Source organism: Colletotrichum paranaense (assembly GCF_030867605.1).
Source record: "Colletotrichum paranaense strain IMI 384185 chromosome Unknown Scaffold_22.1, whole genome shotgun sequence".
Taxonomy (NCBI): domain Eukaryota; kingdom Fungi; phylum Ascomycota; class Sordariomycetes; order Glomerellales; family Glomerellaceae; genus Colletotrichum; species Colletotrichum paranaense.
This window is the reverse complement of record NW_026848980.1, coordinates 298,083-319,472: the sequence shown is the minus strand read 5'-3', so window position 1 is coordinate 319,472 and position 21,390 is coordinate 298,083. Positions and strand designations below refer to the sequence as shown.

Genomic DNA, 21,390 nt, shown 5'->3' with positions numbered 1-21,390 from the left:
AACTTCCCCCTAGGCCTATTTCAAAGTAGTCAGGCTTCCTTCTGGGACGCAAGTCAAAGCAAATCTTACACCAAAGGGAGCAGTCGGTTGACCATGCCGTAAGAGCTTATTGCGAGCAGGGGAAAACCAACACTGCGTATGCTGCCAAGAACGCCTACGTGGACAGGGATGGTGCGCGGTGTATTGTTTGCTTAGGATGTTAAGCCCCATCTTTATCACCAACCGCTTTAAAAACAGGTAGCGCCCTCTTTTCTGGTTGACAACAACTTCCAACAGCATCCATCCTGCGGCACAGTTTCGCCTAGCCTTTACCGGAAACTATCGCACAACCCTAAGAGTCGCCAGCCACGTCTCACAGCATGGAAGAATATTTCGCCACGCGCAAAATCGAAGAGCTACCTAGGCATCGCTCTGACTGGAAACTTGACGCGTTCAGGAGGACTTGCGAAGACATGAGAGACCTCAATTATCCCACCTGGGGCTTCGTCATTTATCGTTGTACCTACGATGATGAAGATCTCTGGGTCCGCTACCTGTCTCAGCTCAAGGACTTTGCCCATGAATGGCTCGTCAAGACTCGCCGAGCTGAGCTGTTAGAACAGTATCTCGATTTTCATGTTATTGAGGATCGTGCCACCCTTGAGAATGCCTCGAGACAGGACCTTAGGCGACACTTCAATCAATGGACTTCGACTCAGAACATTCCCGCCGGGGACGGCTTCTTCTGGAGCAAAACAGGGGCAGAACTACCTCGTTTCCGCTTCTTTCTATACGTCGACAAGCAAATTCTCGCCACCGTTGTTCAATTCCAGAATGCAGACAACGCATACACTGGCCATCCAATGTTCCGATTGTTACTTCCTCCAATGGTTATCGCAGTCGTAGATGGTTCTTGGACTCCAGACACCGTGCAGAGTTATGAGCCACAGAATGAAGACGGGTACCCTGAGATTGATGGCAGTTCGAAGAGATACGTCGGCTTCGAATATTACCTGGCATGTTACGCCACTGCGTTGTACGAGACCCTCCACGGGCCTGGGCTTGTTGACTGGTCTTCTTACACGCGTCCGCCGGCGATAGGACCCAGGGGAGAAGAGACAATGTCTTGATAAATGTTCGGCCTCAACAGTAAAACTACCTACACATGGTATCTAGAGGTCATACAACACTTCATGCCGCATGTTACATTGCGCAGCTCAGAATATACTCAATGTCTGTCAGGCTCTGCCCGGATAGGGGCTAGCATAGGACCGACGAGGGAGGTCTGAGCAACAAAGGAGCAGCTCGAGCATATATAGAGCGCAGAGAGTATACTTCGAGGGAGGGGCAGATTTCAGTAATTCATCCTTTTGACCCTAACAGCAGTTGGCCTCTGTGAGCTTCTTCCCTGCGTCGTATACCTATTGACAATGTCTACATGTGGCAGACTGACACCTGGAACGCCATGTCTCGATCCACCAGCACTGTCTTGTCAAAAGAACTGCGTGCATTCTGGGACGACCTGAACGGCTTTGATCTGGCCACCGACGAGAGGACTCAGCCAAATGCAATAATTACGAGCATTCACTTGCGTCCTCCCTAGATGGAATCTCTGAACTATTGGCAAGGGCCTTCGCACATCCGGTGCATCAGCAGGCCCATGTGAAGGCTTTTTGTATCATCACCTCATTCATCTGATATTCAAGCAAGCTGCTATAATTATACCGAACCTCTGCTCGTCCTCTTAGCCCCCTAGAAAACCATGCATAAGCGGCCCTTGAGCTGATTAGATAAATAGTGCTCCGCCATCTCGTTAGCCTGTTCAACATCGTACGTCTTCTCAATGTGCGTTTTGCAACCATTCTTTGCATGCAACTCCACCATCTCCCTGCTCCGTTCAGGAGTGCATATCAACGCACCACGGATAGTCTGCTCCTTGAAATTCAGCGCAAAGGGATCGACCTCAAAAGGCCCATCGGCGGGAAGACCGACATCGACCAGCACACCACCCTTGCGCAAGAATTGCTGTCCGAACCTCACAAGCGGCCGTGCCTCGGTGGTGATGACGACGCGGTCGACACCGGGGTTGGTATCATAGAATGAAGTCTGGAGCTCTTCAACAACCTTCTTCTGAGACTCCTCTGTGTCGATGAGGTACGTGCAATCGGGCTTGAGGTGTGAGGGCACATCGTTGGCTAGGTCGAGTCCTTCTTGTCTGTTGTCGATGACGATGACTTTGTATCCCAACGCCTTGGCGTATTGCACACCGAGATGTCCCAGGCCACCGATACCCACGATAGCAAGCCACTGGCCCTTCTGCCCCTGCGCGGCACACAGCGCGCCGTAGACCGTTGCGCCAGCGCAGAACAAGGGCGCGGCCTCGGCCCAAGGGATGGATTCGGGAATCTTGGCGACGACACGGGCGTCGGCTTTCATGTACTGCGCGAACCCGCCGTCCAGGGTAAGTCCCAGCATGCCGACGAGGTTATCGCATACCTGTCTCCCTTGGTTGCACGAGTTGCACTTGCCGCAGCAGCCATAGGTGTTGATAGAACCGACACGGTCACCGACTTGAAGACCCTGCTTGCCTGCTTCGGAACCGAGCCTGATGATGGTGCCGGCGGGTTCGTGGGAGCCGACAAGGCCTGGTTTTGCGCCGGCCGAGGCGTAGACACCCTGCTGGACCTGGAGATCTGTGTGGCAGTAGCCTGCGGCGGCAATCTTGACCAGGACGTCGTTTGGGCCGAGGTCGGTCGGGACGTTTACATCCTTTACCTCATAGCCTTTGTTGAAGTCTTTGATTGTCGCGGCGCGCATTTGTTGGGGGATCTGGTCTGCCATGTTGGAAGGAGGTTGAACAGCAATCAGTAGCGATGTCGCAATGTTGTTGTTACTCAGGATTGGGTATGTTTGGCTCAATGCAATTGGAAGATACCAAAAATGGGGTTTAATAGGGTGTCCAGAAAATGAGTTCACAAGAACCTGTTTGTCTTTGATGTCTTTCAATACTTATAGGCTGGCGAGACCGTCAACCGGTGACCGATTTTGTCTGTGAAACGTCATAATAGACGCTCATCAGATGTGATGCGAAATGCAATATCAGCGTCACAGGATCCAATGATAGTTACGTCAAGTGGAACAGTTTGACGGACTTTGCAGCCTCATAGTGTCATAAAAGTGGCCCATTCAGAAACGCTGGTCCGGGAGCATATGAACGGTATCGGACCCCATTCAGCATGTAAGCTTTCGGAAAAATTGTAGTATCGTCGATGTCTGCCACTTCTCTGCCATGTAACTGACATGTCAACGATGGTGAACATTATGCAGTACCAGAATTCGATCTTCTCACACTTACAGCATCGGTTAGAACTTCAAGTCTATTGGTTGCTAGTGGTAAACTGGTAAATGTCGGTGAGTTTGGAAAAGTTCACAAATGTGTGAAGTCGATGTCCCGTCGCCATATGCAAACCCAAGTTACGACGTCGGCCGATTACCGCTGTCTCAAGTACGGTGATGTAACCTTGAAATCATCACAACAGTTTCGTCTGGTGAGAGTGCATCGGAGCTTTACACCCTCGGTGACATCGGTGTGAGGCAAGCTAGATCTGTGGGCTCAACTCCACCTAGACCCACCGTGCCGAGCGGGATCCTGAGATGCATCCGCCATCGAGATCGCGCTGGATACAGACCCGGGTTTCCTTCAATATTATACACGTTTTGATAAGAATGCTAAGGGCGCAATTAATTGCGAGTCTAGTTGTAGGGCTCTACGTTCCTTTCTCAATACCCCATCATGACCAGGTGCATCTCGTCTTAATGTTGGGCTGACCTGCTGCGCCAAGGGTTGGGTGGTAGACCTTCTTGGTGTCCGCAGTAACGGGATCCACCACCTGGCACTGGTCGCCCTCGTCGTAGTAGCTCCCCTTCAACTCCGTCTCACAGATTCTCTGCCTCCAGTTGCGCAGGCTGTCATTGTACGCGGCAGGTGGTGCTGGTGAACAGCTGGCGTGGAAGACGGTGATATATTCGGCCAAGACTGTGCTAGACAGGGCGAACAAAATGGTTGCTGTCTTGAGATGCACTGTGGAATGTTAGGAATGCAAGTCCGGTTCTTGAGTATTGGGAGAATGTTTGACTAACTGATGAAGTAGTGATTGTTATGAGGAGCGATTGATTTGATGTTTGCTTCAATCGCCTTGAACGAGATGTGACTATAACGTCTAACATGCATTGAAAGACCGGATTGGTGTGGGCTTAAGTATACCGGACCCAGCACGAAATCGCAGCATTGAATACTATTACTGTTCGAAGTTCAATTAAATTGAAGGAAACTCTAAGAAACAGCTAGGAGTTGAAAGTCGAATGTCGCATTCGCTTTTCCCCCTTTTGAAGTGCTAAGCTTTGTACTAAGTGGGCTGCAAGAGCAACCCTCGCCCGCTCGTTCCGATCACACAGACCACAACGACATCACTGAAGTATTGAAAATATCGTTTCGTCGTTGGAAAAGTTCTTCAGATCTAAAAAGAGAATCATTTGCTTTCTGGGCTTTTGCGCTTATTATTTGATTAATTGATTGTGTGTTAGCAAGTCGAAGCTGGTCACGTCTGATGTCTCGTTCCTAGGATTCTGATGCTGCCCCAGCCCGACGGAAGTTATGACTTCGTCTCCTTCGCCTATACGCCAGATCCAGGACCAATAAACCTTATTTAATGTCAAGCAATACTTATTATATTTGACGGTGAACTATAAACTCCCAAGCAGCTGATGGGCGACCCACTATGCCTCAATAAGGGCTTATGTTATCAGTAATCCAACTTGTTCACTAATAGTTGCCACCTCACATAGACAAATGTTATGGATTGTTTAGCTAGCCCGCAAGGAATTTCGTCTTTTGAACCTGCCCGTCATGGTTCTAGGAGCCTTTGATTATGTGTCCCTAAGACAGCGCACGTTACCGAAGCATACTTGGTGAGACGGAGACGGATCTTTTCCAAACGGATCCTCGGAATATATAAGTCTCATCTGATGTGTTTGAGGTCGAAACCCCGCTACTCCTCTGCCTCTTCGCGCGCCAAGCATGAGATATCCCCCCTGTCATGATGGAGTACTTAACGGGATTGCTCTCACGCATATTGACACAGACTCCAATATATTCGCTCTATCCAATCCGAAAAAGAACGGAGCAGAATACCTCTCACTCCCACTCTTATTGATGGCCCTGTTGATCGTTGACACGAAGAAGTCATCTGTCCGTCTCATGAAGCAGTCGGCAATGTTGACAACGAATGCGCCGGGGATGGGATCCGCCTTGATCCAGTGGCCGGACTTGCTGAGTACTTCGAGACTGCCAGATGAGTCTTGAGTAACAATAGTGAAGCATTCGACATCAGTGTCTGCGCCGATTCCGTTCTGCTCGTCTACCGAGTGTGAAGTGGAGAATGCACATTCCCGCCTCTGGCCGCTTGACATAGGTATTCGTCGAAGTAATCTCTAGGCAGGTGGAGCGCGAATGCAAAGTCATCCGACGCAAGAGTCTCATGAGCTTTGTGTGATAGGCGTATAGATTGTCCTAGAAACTAGGTAGGTCGGTAGGCAGATGTTGACGGACTTCGACTGCTTCAGGCCTTTCTGCGCGTCGTAGGCCTAGTCGAAAGCTTCACTCAAACTTGGGAAAGAATGAACAGGGAAGAAAACGCCCTGATGTTCTAGAATTGAAATCGCAACCTATCCTGAATTTTCCCCATCTTCAGGTCTTACTTGCAACAATGACATCTCCTTTGTCACAGAGCCGCCGTCTAACTCGGCGCGTAGAAGTAAATCAAGATACAGACACTGAAGTGGACATCTATGTCGACAAAGAAACCCGTCCGTTTCCTCAATCCCATCCCAATTACAGTCCTTGGGAGTTTGTGGGGTTATGGGTGGTCTCCGGATCTTTCAATACTGGCGCTTAGACGACGGGTTCTTCCTCGATCTCCTTGGGCCTGAATGGCTGGGTAAGCGATTTAGCCCATTCCGCGAGGTGACTAGAGGCAACGATCCGTAAACTGATGGGGCTAAAGCAATCGATGATTGCAATCGTCGTCGCTCACACCTTTGTTGGGTTTGTGTGCATAGCTGGAGGCCACCCTGGCGCAAAGTGGCATATCGGGTTTCCGCTTTGGATGAAGCAGAATTGGGGTATACGGGGTTATCTGTTTCCCATGGTAAGTCTAGACCTTAAATCTTACCTTACCTTTCCCAGTGCAAACAAGATTTGAGGCTGTGTGGACTAATCTCGCGACCAGGCCACCCGAGTCTTTTGAATGGACAGCCACCAACACGTGGTATGGGAGCTAATGATTGAAGGTCCTATTGACCTGCGTCTGGCCATCGCACCTCAATTTGGATTCTGAGCTTGCGGACGGGACGAGGAAAGTCTATGACCTCATCTCCTTCATCCTGTACTTCCTGCTCTGTTTGCCATTTGTGTGGTTCAGCACAGAAAACCATCGCAAGCCGTGACTCTCCGCCTCGACCACGATGGTGACAGCCGTTTTATGCTATCGATCTGGGGCACAGCTCGTGCGGGCGGTGGAGGCGCCATTCTTGCAGATGTGAGCAAGGTCTCTGGAATCAAGCCTGCGCAAGGGGGAGACTTAGGCTGGGCTGTCGTAGCCGTGGTTACGGCTAAACTGGAGGTATCGCTAAGCATATGTGGTCTCAGTCCGACTACACCAGCTTTGCACGGGAACCAGGGGACCAAGTTCTCGCTCAGCTAATCATGGAACCCTTGGGAACCATCATTGTGGCCTGTATCGTTATTATTTGCACACCGTGCGCGGCAACGCTCTACCCCAACGAAGGGATACTGCTATAGCAGCCCTATGCCTTCCTAGAGGCTGTGCGCAAGAACGAGGCTAATTTCGGTGCTCGGGCTGGGGCCGTGTTCACCAGTATCGCTTTCATGCTATCGTAGTTTGGCATGGTCGTTGCCTCCAACTGTGTAGTCGCGGGTATCGATCTAGCCGCGCTGCTACCGCGATAGTTTACGATCCGTCGGGGGATTTCTGACCGTCGTCTTCGTCTTCGTCATGCAGCCCTTGTCACTGCTTAACAGTGCCAGCAACTTTCTAACCGTGGTCGGCAGCTTCAATGTCTTCCTCGGTCCGTTCAAGGGAATCATGTTTGCCGATGACTTCCTCATCCGCAAGCGGACCATGAAGCTTACCGGCCTGTAAAGTGACTCATCCGCCAGCGATTACTGGTAGAACAGAGGTTGAAATCTGCGGGCGGCCGTTTCTTGGGTGCTTGGAGCCTGGATATTCATTCACGGGTTAGCGCAAAGAGCCAAGGCACCTAGCGAAGTTTGGTTGGGTGTGGGAGACTATACCAGTTGTTCTGTTTTGTGGGATGTCTCGTATCTGGCTCGACGTATCTCGCATTCCATCGTATCGTGCTCATTCCTGAGAAACAGGCAGCGGATGACCTCGGTGACTTTGGCACCTTTGGAGACGCGCCAGTACTGCGCGGCGTGGCTGAGCTGGACGTAAGCTCGATATCAGAGGCTGGGGGAGAAAAGTCGCGCGCGGGGCAAAAGGTCCAGATCGTCTGACGCCAGTGCAAGTTCGTATTTATTGCCTGTTCCGTCGACTTTTCAAGTAAACTAGAGCCCCAATATCTCTACAAACTTCAAGCCACCGTCCCAAGATGGAAAGCTGACAAGTAAATGTCTCAAACCATGAGTTCTTCGCCCCTTCAATCATATCATTTATGATGTCTTTTTTGTGATATGAGCCGTGGCACCCCTCCACATTCCATCTGATCGTCGTGCATGGCTGCAGCGTACCTGAAATTTCTGCATTTGCTCCGTGCTAATCCGTTTGCAATTGCATTAGAGGCCCGACAAAACCTAGACTATCTACGACATCAGCCCAAAACAATCGAGTGAGAAGCCTATTGGATCAAGGTAGAGGAGCACACAAGGGACGACTAGAACGGGTAGGGCGAGTGACTTTGGATGAATGGTCGCATTTCGCACAATGCCACCTTGCAGTTTGAGCTTAGAGGAGCACGCGCCAATTCCTCTTTCTTCCCAGCTGTCAGTAATTAGCTCAAGCTTTGGGCGAGCTTATCCCACGTTTCATGGAGACTACCCATTTGGATTTCATTGGGGACACCCTTTGTCATGATGTGGATAAGTGATCTTCAGAGGCGAGATGGTATCCACGTCCATCAGACTTTCCGACGTCAATACCCGGCCCGTGGCCTCTAGGCGTGGTGCCGATCCAAAAGCTTGAGCCAGGTGCCGGTTCAAAGTCTATTCTTTCTATCTGGACTTTTGTCTCTACGTTCTTTTGAGCTCAAGCGGACCCCCCATCCCCGCATCCAGGAGAGAGGATGGTTCCGATCCTTGCGTAACCCGACCTTCTTTCATTAGGGTGCCGTCCCTACGGATCGCATGCCATCGAATACGGCCGAGTTTGGCTCCCCAGATCTTCTTACCTTGTTCTCCTTCGATTGTTCTTTCTTGCCCCTGCCGCAATCTCCCTGATGCAGCAGTGGCAATCATCAGGTACGATCAACCTCATGTCGCGGCATGGTAGACGTCGACATTGACCCGCACCGACCTCGTCGCGTTATCGCGGTCGCCATCTTTTGCCTCTGCCTCACCTGGGTCGCAGTGCCGCTGCGCATCTACTCGAGGCTCTTCCTGACACGGGTCTTCACTCTCGATGACAAGCTCATATGCTTGGTCCAGATTACATTCACCGCGTACCTTCTTACGGATATCGCAGCAGTCCTCCATGGGTCTGGACATGATGCTATAGAGTTTTCGTCAGAGGACAGAAGGATAGCTCTTCAGGTATGTGTAGACGGCTTCTTAACGGCGAACCAACAAGCTTGAAGTCTTTCCACTTTATGCGCACTAGAGAGCTGATACTCTGTCTGCAGCTTTTCTTCGCCGGCGAACTCCTTTATCTGATTACTACTCTGCTCCTGAAAGTCTGCGTTGGCCTACTGTTGCTCAGCATTGCCATTGTACCTTTACACATTTGGACACTTCGAATACTCCTCTGTTCGACATTCGTGTTCGGGTCCCTGTACTTCATCCTTGTCATCTTCCAGTGCAGACCGCTTCACGTATTCTGGGACGTGGGCCCTCGGACACCAGGCAGCTGCTTCTCAGATAGCGTGGTGCTTGGCTGCACATACACCCTCGCGATTCTGAACTGTCTCGCGGACTGGACCTTTGGCATTCTACCGTTGTTGATTGTCTGGTCTCTGCAGATGCGCATAAAGACGAAGCTACTAGTCATTCTCCTGCTAGGCTTCGCATCCATGTATGTCGCCCTGCCTGTTCGTGTACCAGCATACGCAAAGGCTTCTGGACTCACTTATCACCTCCCGTCTTCTTTAGAGCGAGCATTGCGACCATAGTGCGCGCAGTAGCTGTTCCAGCATTGCTCAACCAGGAAAACTTTCTTCGTATGTCTCAAGAAAGCTCCCCTATAGCCAGGCTTGGTCATTTACTTACTTTTCCAAGGCGACACAGCATATCTCGCCATCTGGAGCAACATCGAGCCCGGTATTGGCATAGCTGCAGCCTGTGCACCGGCTCTGTCCCCGCTGGTTCGACACATTCTCGGGAAAAGGCAACGGCGGGGATACGAAAGGGGCATCTGGCGAACACGGGACCTTCCAACAATCACAAACGACTCAATGGCGCTATCGGACAGAACAGAGAGGAGGCAACACGAGTTCCGAAGCGGGGGCACATCTAAAAACGACGTACTACGTCTGCGGTTCGACGACTTCTCATACGAATCCCGGATCTCCTCCGGCCCACAGGCAAATCAGGTGCGGCCGGTGCCGCCGCCAAGGAGTCGGGCGTCGTGGGCCTTTCCGTTACGGCGCGGGTCAGGGGCCAGCGGCGGCGGCTTCGATTGTCTTACTGCTGATCCCACGCTCACCACATCGACTATATCGTCAGACGGGGCAGCGGCCGAGCCGCCGTCCTCGGGGATCATGAAGACGATGGAGTTTCAGCTATCGTATGAGGCGAGAACGTGGACGACGTCGAGGCGGGGAAGGATGATTCCGCGGGACGAGAGCATGACGCTGCGGCCTTCGACGATTGCGGAGATGAGGAGGGTGACAAGCGGAGAGGTACCGCTTCTTCATGACGGGATATCTCCGACTTCAGGAGATTATGACGTTGAAGCTGGGTTTACACGGAGATCGTATAACAATCGGCACTCATCACCGCCTGGGTCACCGTGGGAGTGGATGGGGAATCGACAGGCCAGGCCTCTTTCTATGAATGGGGGCAAGTTCGGAGCTGAGGCCACTCATACGACGACGGCGGAAAAGCGGCTATCGACAAAATCATAGCGAGGAAAGAATTGCGGCTTGGCTGTCTGATTGCAAGTTTCGAAGTACATAATTGTAATATGGATGTTCTCTACCATCCACTCTGATGAAGTTTTCGCTCCATGATGCGTGATCACACCTCAACTCAGAAGTGAACATATGCAGCTGTATATTTGTTGAAAAGAACCTGAATTCTCCTATCTTGATGTAGTCACCTATGAAAATACAGGATTGCAGTGCAGAGCATCTAAATACAAACAATTGCTCAGTGGAATATAGCTCTGCTGTATAGCCCGACTTGCTTTCGTGTCTTCCAAGTTACCTTAAAGCAACCCTTGAAGCAACCGAGCGAGACTAACGTGATTATCCTGATTTGAGACGAAAGACTGCGTCTGGATATAAATCTTTTTAACGAGGAAGGTGGTGTGGTACGCTTCAGCCTTGTAGGCTATCTTCGAATCATTTCAAAATCAAGTCACCCGGATGGCCAATCGTTATACAAGGCTACAAGATGGCGACATGCCCCCTCTAATGAAATGACGACTAGGAGAGAAAGGAAGAAACTATACCACCTTCAAGTTCTTCTGTCTTGTCGGCTTATCCACCTGTCGCCAATTTTGCTTTTGACCGCTTGAGAGAGATCGCCAACGACAACACAACGGAGACCACAACCAGAAACAACGATCATAACGCCACAATGCCAAGAACAGGCAATCAGCCAGAAAGCAACCAGGCTGACAACCCACTGTTCTTCTACATGCCTGATGCCGAATGGGGAGAATTCTGCCAATGGCACGAACCGAGTTTCACCATATCTAAGGCAGAGATCTCCGACCTTGTCGGCTACACAGTAGACGAGACGGACCCCAATGGAGCCATTGCCTTCAACTGCGCCGAGCAGTTCATGATGTGTTGCAAAGCCGCAAGATTCCACGACATCCCGACACAGGATCAAGTCCTAGCGGCAAGCAGTCCCAAGGAACAGAGGAGGCTAGGCAAAAACGTCGATGGGTTCACGAACGAGAGTTGGGATCAGATCAAAAGCGCCGTCGTCGAGACAGGCAAGAAGGCGAAGTTCGGACAGAACGCATCCTTGGGCCGAAAACTGTTATCCACAGGCGATCGTCTACTCTGCGAGGCTGCGTCAAAGGATCGCGTTTGGGGGATTGGATATACCGCTAAACATGCCTTATCTCACGGTCAACACTGGGGTGAGAATCGGCTGGGCAAAGCTCTCATGGCGACGAGAGAATACCTAAGGAGCGAGGAGGCCCAGAACAAGAAGCCTTGGAAGCAATATGAGGCATAATGGTACGACCCCCCATTGGCAGTCATCAGTAAGCAGCAGTACGGCGCACAAACAGTGACTTTTGCATTCATCATCTAGATTCTTAATGGATGCTTCGATTTCCCAGAGATAACGTGCCTTCAGGTGCCGCAGAAAAGGTTTAGATGCACCAAAACAAATGGCTCTTCTCGGCGGGACAATATCACTCTAAAGCAGACGGGGTGTCGCTACCGAAGGCCTCCCGCAATGCTACCGCGGCACAGCATCAAAGTAGGATCATCATGATATTTAAAGAATAAGAAGGGATAATTAATGAAGGAAAGACGCTTCATCCTAGCATCATGCATTCAGGTCGTCGGTATAAGATCTAGTCAGAGGTATGAGTGAGAAAGGTTCGGCGAGACTGCGAAAGCCTGAGAGACGGATCAATCAGGAGATTCAGCAAAAAGGAGTTGTGAAGCTTCAGAGTTTGTTCTGGTTGTTCATTTCTATCTCTAAAGATGACAAATGAGATGTTGTAGTCTATTACAGGCAGGTATCAACAATGGTACAGATGGGATGTCATCAATCCAGACACCAACCCCGATGCACCCATTCCTCGACTCCGTTACGATGCAACCCATGAGTTTTGACACAAGAAAAGAAAAAAGTTTCCGAAACAATGATAATCACAACTTCCCATGGTATCTCTCTATGTCATTCCCCCAACAAGCGAAGCAGCTTAGAAGCAGAAAACGGCATCAGACATCTTGGAAGTGGCACCAGGCTTCTCGAAGCCCAGGTTCGTCAACGACTTCTTGGCCGCGTTGACCATGCCAGGCGGGCCGCAGAGCATGACGCGGGAGTCCGGACCGGGAGAGGGGAACCGCTCGGCCATCATCTCTTGCGTGACGTATCCGGTGCCGTAGGCCCAGTTCTCGGGCGGCGAGTCGAGGAGGTAGTGCAGCTTGAAGTTCTTGGGGTACTTTCTCGCAAAGGCCTCGAGCTCGTCCCGCAGCAGGATGTCGGCCTCGGAGCGGTTGGCGTAGATGAGGCTGACCTCGGTGGTGTCGCGGTCGTCCTCGCAGATGGCGCGGATGAGCTGGTACATGGGGGTGATGCCCGTGCCGCCGGCGAGCATGCCAATCTTCTTTGCCAGGTTGGGGCGGTAGCGCATGGCGCCCTTGGGCCCGCGGAACTGGACCTCGTCACCGACCTCGAGGTTGGCGAGGTACTTGCCGGTGAGGGCGCCGTCGGGGTAGCAGCGGATGACGAGCTCGAGCTTGCCGAGGTCGGCGTTGTTGGAGGTGGGCGTGTAGGAGCGGGAGACGGACTTGCCGTCGATCTCGGCCTTGATGGCGACGTGCTGGCCGATGGGCAGGCCGAGAACCGTGGACGGGGTGGGGAGCTCGAAGACGAAGCGGTAGACGTTGGGGGCGAGGAGGGTCTTTTCGACGAGCGGGAGGGGGTGGTATGAGACGGGGTCGAGCCAGCCGCGCTGGTTGAGGGGGTTGGCCTTTGCGACCTTGGGGATCTTCTTGTGCGGGCGGTAGTGCATGGGCGTGAGCTCGTAGTGGAGGAGCTTGGAGGCTTCCTTTGCGGCGATGGAGCCCGCGACGGCGAAGAAGGCCGAGGCAACGGCGAAGCCCTCCATGAAGCCGAAGCCGGTGCGCTTGGAGCGGGCGGCGCCGCTGCCGAAGGAGAGCCATGTGGGGAACTGGATGTTGAGTCTCTGGATGGCGGCGATGGCGTCCTGGCCGGCGGGTGTGGAGGAGGCGTGGCGGGCGGCGACTGCGCCGAGACCGATGAAGAGAGCGGCGGCGGCAGCTTGGGATGCGACGCGGGCTGCTGAGCCGGAGCCGGAGGTTTTCTTCTCGGGGGTGGCCTTGGGCTGGAGGCGGACGGCCTTGGGAGCGGAGCGCTTGTTCACGCCCTTGAGCTTGCCGACCTTGAAGTCGGCCATGATTTCGTAGGCATCTTCGGAGTGGCCTGCATTGTCGAAGGCTTCTGAGGCATCGACGCCGGCGGCCTCAACGAGGACATCTGCGCCACCGGGGTGGTCGTGGAGGTACTTTGAGACATCGTAGACTGTTGTTTGGTGGGTTAGTTTGGTGATCAGTTGGCAAATTTGGGGGTTGTAGTTTACGGGGTATTGAACTTACCTTCACCGTGGATGACCATCCAGCAGTCGTTCGCTTCTCTGTGCGCGGCAACCTCCTTGGCCGTGAACTCGGGGCCTACTGTTGACTCGGTAGCCGCCATTGTGAATGTGTATATGTGAGTATCTCTGAGAGATGGTCGAAGATGGGAAAGGGGGCGGGGTGAGAAGTAGTAGTTTCACTCTGTTGCAGAGTCGTGTCGCGCTAATGATATAAAAGAGAATTTCACTATCTTATCTAAGAAATGGGAAAGATCGATGTCGATCGTGATGTGTGGACAAGGTTACAATGAACAGGACCCCTTTTACTTCAGAGGGCCGGGCTTCGGAACGGGGGGGAAGTGCAGCGTTCCTATTTATCGAAAGATGGCGAGACCATTGCGACATTTGCCAGCGGAATAGATGCCTAGGTATATCCACAATTTACAAGAGGAAATCCAGAATCGTCGTCACTCGTCAGAAGATACACCTGACTTTGCATTGGATGAGAATGAGACCGAAAAAAACAAAAAGGAAACAAGGGTAATGTCCGAAGCGCAAAGATGCCGAGGCACAGAGATAAAGTGTGGGCATCATCGGGGACCCTGCGCGCGTTGTTCTGCGCGATAAAGTCTATGGTGCCAGGGTACGAAGTTATGGAGCTTTCTGTTAGGAAGCTCCAAAACGTTCCCAAAGCTTGGGACCATTAGAAGCTAGGATTGGGATCCATTTGGAATGAGCAGAAGAGATGAATCTGGAAAGATTCGGCCGGCGGTCGGCGGGTGGGGCGCGCGACTGACAAAGCGAAGGAACGGGATTGGACGCCGGGACCCGGACCCACTTACGGCGATGTGCCTCGGCGGTCCCGACATGATGAGCGGGTTGATGACTTGATTGACGTTTATGCCTTGATTTCAGAAAAATGCACGAGTCGGTTCCCTTCTTTACCATTATCTCTGCAGCTACTCAGCGCCTCCATATGATGCATTCTTACGTGCTAGGAGGGCAGAATTCTTCAAGTGTTAGCTTGCGAGAACGAGGGAGGTAGAAAAAAAAGTGCGATCGTCATCGCAAATCAGCCAAGCCTAAAAGTAAATAGAGATGAACTAGGACAAGAAAGTGTAAAGCCAATACCAACACAAACACGGATAGGGATACTACATTGTAGACTACCAGAAGGCCAAGAGATGAGCCGCGGCTCTGTATTCCTAGTGTAGGTACTAGCACTAAGGTAGCATGCTGGGAGATTCGTTCCTGCACTGGAAAACCGTACCCTCAAGGTTGTCATCGAAGAAATCAGAGCATAGCAGGTGCGGTAGCTAACGGTTCGGTCTCAGGGGCCGAGTGGCAGAACTGACGAAAATAACAAAAGACCCACAACCGGACGGTATCCGGAAGAAGACGGCCGATGATTGGATGCATCATACCATTTACGACCAAAAGCTGGTGGGTGCGTGGTCCAATGAAAACAGACAGAGATTACGTAGGTGGCACAAAACGAGCCGAGGCCACGGACTTCGGGACTTGAGCGACGACAAAACGGCGACGGAACCACTTAAACCCTCTGTACGTACCTGGTATCAGCCACGATGGACCCCCACTCTGCCCCCCTTGCGCTGCAAAATTCTGCAGTTTTCCTCTTCTCCATTTCGTCTCCCCCTCTGTCAATGTGGCCTCCCTTTCGACTCCCGACCTTCGAGAAACACCATTTTCGAGCTTATCAAATCATCCAATGCACCAAATTTCAAAGCCAAGCACCCACCCCTGGTCCTTTCGCCTCGGCACCTGGACGCCTCTAGCGCAGATCACCCTTGTTTAGCCCTATCGCGGCGCATCAAACGTGCTCCAAATCTCCGATTTTCTCTTGTGTCCATCCTCCTTCCGCGATGGTTCAGATTTCCGCTGTCATCATGCCAGAACCGCGGCTCTTCTCCGTCCGCACCCACATCTGTTTTTGACTCTGCACTTGCAGTCTGGAACCTACGAGTCTGTTGCTTGTTTTCGCCGTATTCCACTCTTCCATGCCGGCCACGGAGCCGACACTCGAATGGATTCGTCTCACCCTCACGGCCCGCTGTTTCTTCGGACTTGAGCGCCGCCCATGAAGTCATGGCCCTTGGGTCAAGGGGACCTTGAGATGAACCTCGGCAGGCCACTTTTTTCCCCCTTCGCTCGTCACTCATCGGCCAGCTGTTCGGTCTGTGTGTCTGTTGTGTGTTCCCACCAAAAGAATTGACATTGCCTGGGATCGGATTGGATAAGCTGCGCCATATTGTGATGTTCCATGGGTACGTACTGTTTTGATTGCGATCTCTTTTTTTCTCTTATATATCGTCAACGGCTTGCATCCCCCTCCATCTAGCATAGCAGTTTTTGGATTGGAAATCTTGTCTTATCTACTTTACTACTACTACTTCATACATCCTGAATACAATTATTTGGACACCTCCAGATTCGTGCGCTCCTCCGACTCCATCCACACATCACATCCTACACCATGTCATCACAACGCTTCCACCTGTTGGGTGAAGACCCTTCAGTCACAACAGAGTTCGAGATTCCTGCCTCAACAAACGAGGAGGGTCTCCAGCATCTCGCTGCCTCTCATTTTGCCGTCGTCGACCACAAGGGTAAGCTCAACATCCTGCCATACCACAGCTCCTTGACAGTAAACTAACACAACTACAAGGCGTTGGCTTCGTCTCCGGAGATGAGGCTCTGACAACAGTCGCCGATGTCCTTGCTGCCGAGGGCCCCGTCGCCATCACCATTGACGGCCACCCCGTCCGCGAAGTCCCCGGCCCTTCTGGTCTGCCCTTCATCGGCAACTACTTCGAGGTCTACCCTGACCATCTCGGTAACCATCAGCGCCTTTTTGAGAAGTACGGCCCCATCTTCAAGACCACCAACATGGGTTCCGTTATCTACCACACCAATGACCCGGCCATCGCCAACATCTTCTTCTCCGAGAGCGACTTCTTCACAAAGAACATTATCCCCGGTCACCCGCTGTACCCTATCAAGAACAAGGAGTCCGGAGTCTTCCTTGGCGACACGGATACCCCCGAGTGGAAGGAGGTTCACAAGTTCCTCCCGCCCGCCTTCGGCCCCAAGGCCGTCCGTCACTACGCCCCGACCATGCAGGCTACCATTGAGGACTCCTTCAAGGTTTTTGACGAGCTCGACGAGAAGGAGGAGGCCTGGAACGTGTACCCCTACATGCTCAAGTTGGGCTCCCAGGCCGTCGGTAAGCTCGTCCTCGGCATGGACTTTAAGCACTTCACCGCCGTCGACGCCCCGCCCCACGAGATGGTCATCCGCATTGCTCAGTCCCTCGAGCTCAACAAGAAGATCACCTCCATGGGTAGCTGGTACGCCTCCCTGCCCTTCGGCGACCCCCAGCGCCTCCGCGACGCCCGCGGCCGCATCGTCGAGATGATGAACGAGTCCATCAACAACGCCTCCAAGGGCGTCGAGAACCTCGAGCTGCAGGAGGCCGCTCTCCAGGCCGACAACATGGTCGACTACGTCCTCCGCGCCAGCGACAGCAAGGGCAACAAGCTTCCCAAGGAGCGCATCATGGAGCCCCTCGTCGTCGCCACCGGCGCCGGCTTCACTACCACCTCCTCCCTCCTCTCCTGGCTCCTCTACGGCATCGTTGCCTACCCTGGCATGCAGGAGCGCCTCCTCCAGGAGCTCATCGACAACGGTTTTGACGAAAACACCCAAATCACCGCCGACCTCACCCAGAAGCTTACCTTCCTCGACAAGTACATCAAGGAGACTCAGCGTCGCCACAACCCCTCCTACCAGCCCGCCCGCACCTCAAAGGTGGACATGATCCTCCCCGGCGGCTACAAGCTGCCCAAGGATTCCATCTGCATCCCCGCCATCCACCACATCCACAACAACCATCTTGTCTGGGACAACCCGGCCCGCTTCGACCCGGACCGCTGGGACTCAGACAAGGTCAAGAACCGGCCTAATGCCTCGTACATCCCCTTCGCCACCGGCCCCCGTATGTGCATTGGCTTCAACTTTGCCCTGCAGGAGGTTAAGGTCTTCCTCCCCAAGCTCATCTACCGCTACAAGTTCAGCCTGGCGCAGGAGGGCCCCGTGGAGTACGATCCCATGTTCCAGCTCATCCGCCCGCACAACCTGTACGTCCGCGCCGAGAGGCGTGTCAAGTGGCCTCCTAGGTCTGAGGCTTAGAATGGTTCACGAGTTGTGTTGAAAGTGTTAGGAATCGGTTTCGGTATATAGAGTTCGTTTTTTGTACCATCATTGTCAGTGTATACCCTGGAGCATTGCATGGCGCAAGATATTTGGAGATTTTCGGGTAGATCTTATGATATAGACATAGAGCTGGATATGAATCTAGACTAATCACATGTTCTTTTTTGAATCACTCTCCTAAATTCATTGGTACTGACTGATCCTAGCTGCTCCTAGCTCTATTTTTCCCAGGCATATTCGTGCTGAATTCAGTCTTTTACTCAAACTGTTGCGCCCCAAACTGCCCAGTCAAATCAACCTGCAGCAACCTCTTCTCCTCAATCTCCCCCTTCCGCTCCACCAACTCCTCGACGTCCCAATTTGTAGCGACAAACCTCCCATTCAGGAACCGCGCGTTCTCCGAACAAAGCCAGACGGCCGTTCCGCCGACGAGCGCGGGGGTGTCGTGCGCAAAGGGACGGAACCGGTCCATGGTCATGTCGGTGTGGACCATACCCGGGTGCACCGAGACGGTGGTGATGTTGTCCGGGTGCTCGGCGGCGACGTGGGCGTTGAGCTGCTGCGTCGCGAGCTTGGCGATGATGTAGGAGCTCATGGTGGGCACGACCCAGTGGGTTATCGTGGTGATGTTGATGATGTGGGCGTGGCTGGTTGAGGGGAGGGATTTGAGGAAGTGGAAGGTTGGGTAGAAGGTTCCGCTGATGTTGGTGGTCTAGTGTTATTTCGAAGTTGTTAGCGGGGAAGTCATGTTCGTATTATCGAGGACGGGGAGGAAACTTGTGGAGTTTCTACTTACCAAGTCTTCCATCCAGAGTTTCGGGTCGCTGTTTGTGATGAGCTCGAGAGATTTCTGCACGGCGGCGTTGTTGACCAGGACGTCTGCGTGGCCGTACGTCGCGTTGATTTTCTCGAAGAGGACCTTGACGCCGGCTTCGTCTGTCATGTCGACGGGGTAGACGAGTGTTTCGACATTGGCATTAAGCTCCTTGACCTCTGCCGCGACGGCGGTAAGCTTCTTCTCGTCCCGGGCCACGAGAACGATAGCCTTTGCTCCGGCTCTAGCAAACGCTGGCACAATTCCCTAGAAGCTAGTACGTCGAAGCTTCATTGAAAGAGGAAGAGACAACTTACTCTACCACCGATACCACGGCTCGCGCCGGTGATTACAACAACCTTACCGGCGAGGGAGAGCTCGGGGTTCTCTGGTTTGATGGCTGGGTATTCATCTCTGTAGACCTTCTTTGTGAATTGAAGGGCTTTGACGTAGAAGTCTGGTGGCATAGAGTCGGACGCCATTTTGACGCGTTTGGACTTGTAGATGAAGTTGTTGATGAATGAGCCGGTTAAGTATAGATCTATCACTAAAGAAAAATGTAGTCCTCCGGTGGCAGACACAGAGCTTTTATCGGCAGAAAACAATCTTGCCCTGGCTAACTGCATGTACGTTGAACCCAAGCTATCCCATCGGTTCATCAAAGCTCATGCGGGGATCATCTTAGCCGATTCTCACGGTCGCCCACATGTAAGCACTTGGCAGGTTGAGAGCCCGCGCGACGTGAGATTTGGGTTAAGTCCATCGCATTTCCGCCAATAGCTAGTGCTAACGTAGTCTCTACTTTATCCAGGGCATTGGCGTCCGCTTACGACATGCATACCTCTCTGACCGTGACGACCGAAAGATGCATAGCGCTGACCACAAGAAGGAAGCCAGACAAAGGGTCTCAGACTTCAAATCTCACTCGGATAACCCCTGCCAACCCATGGCAACCCCATCATCACAGGACAAAAAGCGCTAAGCATCATCCTCAACTCCAACCATCTTGCACGACTCCCTCCACAACCGCGCAGCTTTCTCCTCATCGTAAGCCCACGAGGCATACCCAGGATCCGTCGTCGCAGGCGTGAATCCACCGACACCAGGTCCGCCCTCGGCGCAGTCGTTGAGGTATTTCCCGCCCTTGCCTTCCCACTCTTTACTCACGGCGGCGTAGACGGTGGTAGCGGCCCCTTGCTCCGGGTTCTTGAGCGTGCTCATGAGCTTGTTGAACGTCTCCTCTCCCATACTGGCCTTGATCGCGTCCACGTCGACGTTTTGCGACGCTGCCATGCTGGTCAGGATGGCGCCCGGGTGCAGCGAGGTGGAGTGTAAGTTCCGCGAGGCCCCGTAGCGCCGCTCAATCTCGTTGGAGAAGTAAATGTTGGCCGTCTTGGATTGGCCGTACGCCGTGTACGGCTCATACGACCCCTCCTCGTCAAAGTTGACATCCTCGAAGCGGATATCGCTGGCGCGGTGGGCCATGGACGACACGACGACGACGCGGGACGCAAAATTCGGCGTCGCGGATGCGAGAAGGGCGGGCTTCAGGAGTTGGAAGAGAAGGAAGTGGCCCAGGTGGTTCGTGGCGAACTGCGATTCGAAGCCGTCTTTAGTTATAGTCTTTGTCTGGGCCATGATGCCTGCGTTGTTGACGAGGATGTTGAGCTTGCCGTTGCTCTTGGACAGGAAGTCCTCCGCGCCTTTGCGGACCGAGGAGAAGTCGTCGAGGGACATTTCCACGAAGTCTAGAGACCCGGGCGTCTCGCCCTTGATGGAGGCGGCGATGTCTGCGATTGCCTTTTCACCCTTTTCGCGGCTGCGGACGCCGAGGTAGATGGTGGCGCCGGTTTGGTAGAGCGCGCGCGCGGTTTCGAGGCCGATGCCTTGGTTTGCGCCGGTAATGAGGATGGTCTTACCGGTGAGTTTGCCGATGAGGCCTTCGTCTTGGATGATTTGGAGGGCTGTTGGGCGAGCGTCGCCTGGTCCCTTGGGGGTCTGGAAGGCTTCGGCGTACTTAGACATTGTGGAAGTTTTGTAGAAGGTTTCGTCCCTTAGTTATGAATGGGAGATCAAGGGTGAGGAACGAGGGGTTGGTCTACTTTCAGAGCTAGAAGACATTCACGAGGTTGAAGTCGTATATTTATGTAACCCGTCATGAATATCATTAGACCGGTGTTTCCAAAAGGTTCCCCTCCTCGTCCGCTGTCGTTATCGTAACTTTCGCATTCTCATACCGAACCCGACGAAGCTGGCGACTTACACGCGAGGTCTGTCGCGTGTCGACTGTACCCCCTGGGAAACTCAATTCAACTCCGCCAACCACAACATGCAGCTATGGGGACAGTGCTACAAATCCAAACGGCGCGTCGCCGGCGCCTGTGCTTTCTAGAGTTGGCGCTAGCACTCGCGGACCTCGCGGCACAAGTTTTAACATCACAGGAAGCCGTCGATGTTCGAATGCGGAGATTGAACCGGCGGAGTTTCGGGAGCGGAGTGGGACTCGGGAGCTGGAGGAACCCGGGACTCGGTTTCCACACACGTCTCAAAGTGCTCGAACTCCCGCACTTATGTAACCGCAAAGTCACATGTAGATAAGTTGGC

General features: G+C 52.9%; 9 protein-coding genes across 9 annotated transcripts; 4 read left to right on the top strand and 5 right to left on the bottom strand.

Annotated features, from left to right (window-relative positions):
• Positions 1-359: 359 nt before the first annotated feature.
• Positions 360-1,109, top strand: CPAR01_16013 (uncharacterized protein; the record flags this gene model as incomplete). Its single annotated transcript, XM_060500258.1, has 1 exon — positions 360-1,109. The coding sequence occupies one exon, from the start codon at positions 360-362 to the stop codon at positions 1,107-1,109; it is 750 nt and encodes a 249-aa protein (XP_060341075.1).
• A 622-nt stretch (positions 1,110-1,731) lies between these two features.
• CPAR01_16012 (alcohol dehydrogenase GroES-like domain-containing protein) lies at positions 1,732-2,820 on the bottom strand (the record flags this gene model as incomplete). Its single annotated transcript, XM_060500257.1, has 1 exon — positions 1,732-2,820. The coding sequence occupies one exon, from the start codon at positions 2,818-2,820 to the stop codon at positions 1,732-1,734; it is 1,089 nt and encodes a 362-aa protein (XP_060341074.1).
• Positions 2,821-3,770: 950 nt separating this feature from the next.
• On the bottom strand, positions 3,771-5,448 carry CPAR01_16011 (gibberellin 3-beta-dioxygenase; the record flags this gene model as incomplete). The annotated part of the gene is made up of 2 exons (XM_060500256.1): positions 3,771-4,060; positions 5,178-5,448. The coding sequence occupies 2 exons, from the start codon at positions 5,446-5,448 to the stop codon at positions 3,771-3,773; spliced, it is 561 nt and encodes a 186-aa protein (XP_060341073.1).
• A 3,109-nt stretch (positions 5,449-8,557) lies between these two features.
• On the top strand, positions 8,558-10,353 carry CPAR01_16010 (uncharacterized protein; the record flags this gene model as incomplete). Its single annotated transcript, XM_060500255.1, has 4 exons — positions 8,558-8,824; positions 8,914-9,302; positions 9,380-9,447; positions 9,506-10,353. 4 exons carry the CDS (start codon positions 8,558-8,560, stop codon positions 10,351-10,353), a joined length of 1,572 nt encoding a protein of 523 aa, XP_060341072.1.
• A 676-nt stretch (positions 10,354-11,029) lies between these two features.
• CPAR01_16009 (uncharacterized protein) lies at positions 11,030-11,641 on the top strand (the record flags this gene model as incomplete). The annotated part of the gene is made up of 1 exon (XM_060500254.1): positions 11,030-11,641. One exon carries the CDS (start codon positions 11,030-11,032, stop codon positions 11,639-11,641), a length of 612 nt encoding a protein of 203 aa, XP_060341071.1.
• Positions 11,642-12,341: 700 nt separating this feature from the next.
• Positions 12,342-13,861, bottom strand: CPAR01_16008 (oxidoreductase NAD-binding domain-containing protein; the record flags this gene model as incomplete). Its single annotated transcript, XM_060500253.1, has 2 exons — positions 12,342-13,687; positions 13,762-13,861. 2 exons carry the CDS (start codon positions 13,859-13,861, stop codon positions 12,342-12,344), a joined length of 1,446 nt encoding a protein of 481 aa, XP_060341070.1.
• Positions 13,862-16,233: 2,372 nt separating this feature from the next.
• CPAR01_16007 (cytochrome P450) lies at positions 16,234-17,948 on the top strand (the record flags this gene model as incomplete). The annotated part of the gene is made up of 2 exons (XM_060500252.1): positions 16,234-16,366; positions 16,426-17,948. 2 exons carry the CDS (start codon positions 16,234-16,236, stop codon positions 17,946-17,948), a joined length of 1,656 nt encoding a protein of 551 aa, XP_060341069.1.
• A 280-nt stretch (positions 17,949-18,228) lies between these two features.
• On the bottom strand, positions 18,229-19,268 carry CPAR01_16006 (uncharacterized protein; the record flags this gene model as incomplete). Its single annotated transcript, XM_060500251.1, has 3 exons — positions 18,229-18,684; positions 18,769-19,053; positions 19,104-19,268. 3 exons carry the CDS (start codon positions 19,266-19,268, stop codon positions 18,229-18,231), a joined length of 906 nt encoding a protein of 301 aa, XP_060341068.1.
• A 496-nt stretch (positions 19,269-19,764) lies between these two features.
• Positions 19,765-20,811, bottom strand: CPAR01_16005 (uncharacterized protein; the record flags this gene model as incomplete). Its single annotated transcript, XM_060500250.1, has 1 exon — positions 19,765-20,811. The coding sequence occupies one exon, from the start codon at positions 20,809-20,811 to the stop codon at positions 19,765-19,767; it is 1,047 nt and encodes a 348-aa protein (XP_060341067.1).
• Between the last annotated feature and the right edge of the window lie 579 nt (positions 20,812-21,390).